Below are 3653 nucleotides of genomic sequence, written 5' to 3' on the forward strand. Positions count from 1 at the left end.
CACCGAAGCGCGGAGTCACCGTGCAATCCCTCAATCCCTTTCCCCCACGCGAAATCCCAAAACATCACGAGCCGCCGCGGCGAATCGATTGGAGCCTAGCTAGTGGTGGCGCGCGCAGGGAGGAGGAGATCGAGGGGGACTTACGGGGCTGGAGCGTCGGAGGAGGCGAGAGACGACCGCGCGTGGTGGCGGCGCACGGCGTCGTCGATGGGGGTGAGGCGGCCGGGGAGGAACCCTAACCGCAGCGGCGTCATCGGGCGGAGGGGATCGATTGTGAGAGTGAGGGGGTGCGGGGGGCGCTCGGGCAGGTTTTCTTTTCCCCTAGTAGTAGCGCTAGGTAGAGGCCGGCGCTACTGCTAAGCCCACAAGCTGTAGCGCCCGTCCGAAACAAACGCTACAGGTAAGTGGGCTACCGTTTTTGCCCTGCGACCCATGTAACAGTAGCGCAGCCCAAGCTAACAAACACTGCTGTTATTTAATAGTAGTAGCGGGTTTTCTACCCAGCGCTACAGGTATTTACCAGTAGCGTGGGGGTCAAAAACAGGCGCTACTGGTAAACTTCTACCTATAAGCATTTTCCTAGTAGTGTAGCCGTCCGGAGCTCCCCGCTGCTGCGCTCACCATCGGGCACGGACCGAGCGGCGGCTCTCCCTCCTCTGATCGCGCCCCGAGCGGCGACTCCACCAACAAGGGCAAAGGTGTTGGGGATCGTAGCAGAAATTTAAAATTTTCTACGCATCACCAAGATCAATCTATGGAGTAATCTAGCAACGAGGGGAAGGGGAGTGCATCTACATACCCTTGTAGATTGCTAAGCGGAAGCGTTGCAAGAACGCGGATGAGGTAGTCGTACTTGTGGCGATTCAGATCGCGGTTGATTCCGATCTAAGCGTCGAACAACGGCGCCTCCGTGTTCAACACACGTGCAGCCCGGTGACGTCTCCCATGCCTTGATCCAGCAAGGAGAGAGCGAGAGGTTGGGGAAGACTCCGTCCAACAGCAGCACGACGGTGTGGTGGTGGTGGAGGAGCGTGGTACTCCTGCAGGGCTTCGCCAAGCACTACGAGAGACGAGGAGGGAGATAGGTAGGGTTGCGCCTTGGGAGAGAGAGACTCGTGTGTTGGGCAGCCCCAAAACCTCCACTATATATAGGGGGAGGGGAGGGGCTGCGCGCCCACCTAGGGTTCCCTACCTAGGGGTGGCGGCAGCCCCCAGATCCCATCTGGGTGGCGGCCAAGGGGGAGAGAGAGGGGGGCGCACCTAGGATGGGCCTTAGGGCCCATCTGCCCCTAGGGTTTGCCCCCTCTCCTCTTGAGGGCGCCTTGGGCCTTGGTGGGAGGCGCCCCAGCCCACCTAGGGGCTGGTCCCTTCCCATTCTTGGCCCACGCAAGCCTCCGGGGCTGGTGGAACCTCCCGGTGGACCCCTGGAATCCTTCCGGTGGTCCTGGTACATTACCGGTGATGCCCGGAACACTTCCGGTGGCCAAATCCACACTTCCTATATATCAATATTTACCTCCGGACCATTCCGGAACTCCTCGTGACGTCCGGGATCTCATCCGGGACTCTGAACAACATTCAGTAACCGCATACATACTTTCCCTATAACCCTAGCGTCATCGAACCTTAAGTGTGTAGACCCTACGGGTTTGGGAATCATGCAGACATGATTGAGACATCTCTCTGGTCAATAACCAACAGCGGGATCTGGATACCCATGTTGGCTCCCACATGTTCCACGATGATCTCATCGGATGAACCACGATGTCGAGGATTCAATCAATCCCGTATACAATTCCCTTTGTCTACTGGTATGATACTTGCCCGAGATTTGATCGTCGGTATCCCGATACCTTGTTCAATCTCATTACCGGCAAGTCTCTTTACTCGTTCTATAACACATCATCCCGTGATCAACTCCTTGGTCACATTGTGCACATTATGATGATGTCCTACCGAGTGGGCCCAGAGATACCTCTCCGTTACACGGAGTGACAAATCCCAGTCTCGATTCGTGCCAACCCAACAAACACTTTCGGAGATACCCGTAGTGCACCTTTATAGCCACCCAGTTACATTATGACGTTTGGTACACCCAAAGCATTCCTACGGTATCCGGGATTTGCACAATCTCATGGTCTAAGGAAATGGTACTTGACATTAGAAAAGCTTTAGCATACGAACTACACGATCTTGTGCTAGGCTTAGGATTGGGTCTTGTCCATCACATCATTCTCCTAATGATGTGATCCCGTTATCAATGACATCCAATGTCCGTGGTCAGGAAACCATAACCATCTATTGATCAACGAGCTAGTCAACTAGAGGCTTACTAGGGACATGGTGTTGTCTATGTATCCACACATGTATCTGAGTTTCCTATCAATACAATTCTAGCATGGATAATAAACGATTATCATGAACAAGGAAATATAATAATAACTAATTTACTATTGCCTCTAGGGCATATTTCCAACAAAAGGACCCGCTGCCTCTCCGACCAGCGAAAAGGGCCATGGCTTGCGCGGGCGTGGTCGCGGCCGTGGCCGTGGCCGTGGCCGCGGCGGCCCATCCCCCGGTAGCGCTCCTGGTGGGAGCGGCGCCGCTCCCTTGGGCCCTGGCTCGCCCGCTCCAACAGGCTTCTTTGCTCCTTATGGGGCCCTCATTCCTGGACTGTCTGCAGCGCGGGCTCCCTGGGCTGCGCCGAACGCCGCGGGCGTGCTCGACCCACGCCCTCCTGCACCTCATCAGGCCTACCCCGTGTTGTCGTCGTCCTCCAATGGGCCTACTTGGGAGCAGTATAACCAGCTATACGTTGCTCTCCAGGGCCTCTCCATGCAGCAGCAGCACGCCGGTGGCGCGCCGGACTGGTTCCTCGACACGGGCGCTACGTCGCACGTCGCTGGTAAGACGGACCTCCTCACCTCATATGGTTCTCCTTCATTGCGTCATTCCACTGGCATCTTAGTAGGCAACGGGTCTCGTCTTCCCATTACCGATGTAGGCTCCACTTCTGTGTCTAATTTTTCTCTCAATGACGTCCTCATATCCCCTACCATAATCAAAAACCTGATCTATGTACGTCGTTTTACACAAGATATTTTTTTCTATCACTTTTGACCCTTTCGGTTTTTCCGTGAAGGACCTAGCCACGGGGAAGCTCATCATGAGGTCCAATAGCCACGGGGATCTCTACCCCTTCTTCACCAACTCCGGCGTCCAGGCAGCACTCTCCGTCGTCATCGATGACATATGGCATCTTTGCTTAGGGCATGCTAGCAATAAATCAGTTTCCATTCTAGCACGTGATTTTCTTCCAACTTGTAATAAAGATAGGCCTAGCAACTCCGTCTGCTCATCTTCTCAACTAGGCAAGCAGCCACGGCTGCCTTTTTCCCTTTCCACTTCCAAAACAAGTGCACCTTTCCAATTAAAACATTGTGACTTATGGACCTCGCTGGTACCTAGTTTCTCTGGCTTTCAATATTATCTTGTGATTCTAGATGACTACTCACACTACTCGTGGACGTTCCCTTTGCGCAACAAAGCCGACACCGCTGACACCGTCTCACGTTTCTTTGCGTATGTTCTCACCCAATTTCACGTCACAATTCAATGTATGTAGTGCGACAACGGTGGTGAATTCCTCACCT

At 54.2% G+C, this 3653-nt stretch overlaps 1 protein-coding gene across 1 annotated transcript; it reads left to right on the plus strand.

Annotated features, from left to right (window-relative positions):
* Positions 1 to 207: 207 nt before the first annotated feature.
* On the plus strand, positions 208 to 3180 carry LOC125507425 (collagen alpha-2(I) chain-like). The gene is made up of 3 exons (XM_048672003.1): positions 208 to 273; positions 2464 to 2905; positions 3143 to 3180. The coding sequence occupies exons 1-3, from the start codon at positions 208 to 210 to the stop codon at positions 3178 to 3180; spliced, it is 546 nt and encodes a 181-aa protein (XP_048527960.1).
* Positions 3181 to 3653: the final 473 nt, after the last annotated feature.

Source organism: Triticum urartu, chromosome 5 (genome assembly GCF_003073215.2).
Source record: "Triticum urartu cultivar G1812 chromosome 5, Tu2.1, whole genome shotgun sequence".
Taxonomy (NCBI): domain Eukaryota; kingdom Viridiplantae; phylum Streptophyta; class Magnoliopsida; order Poales; family Poaceae; genus Triticum; species Triticum urartu.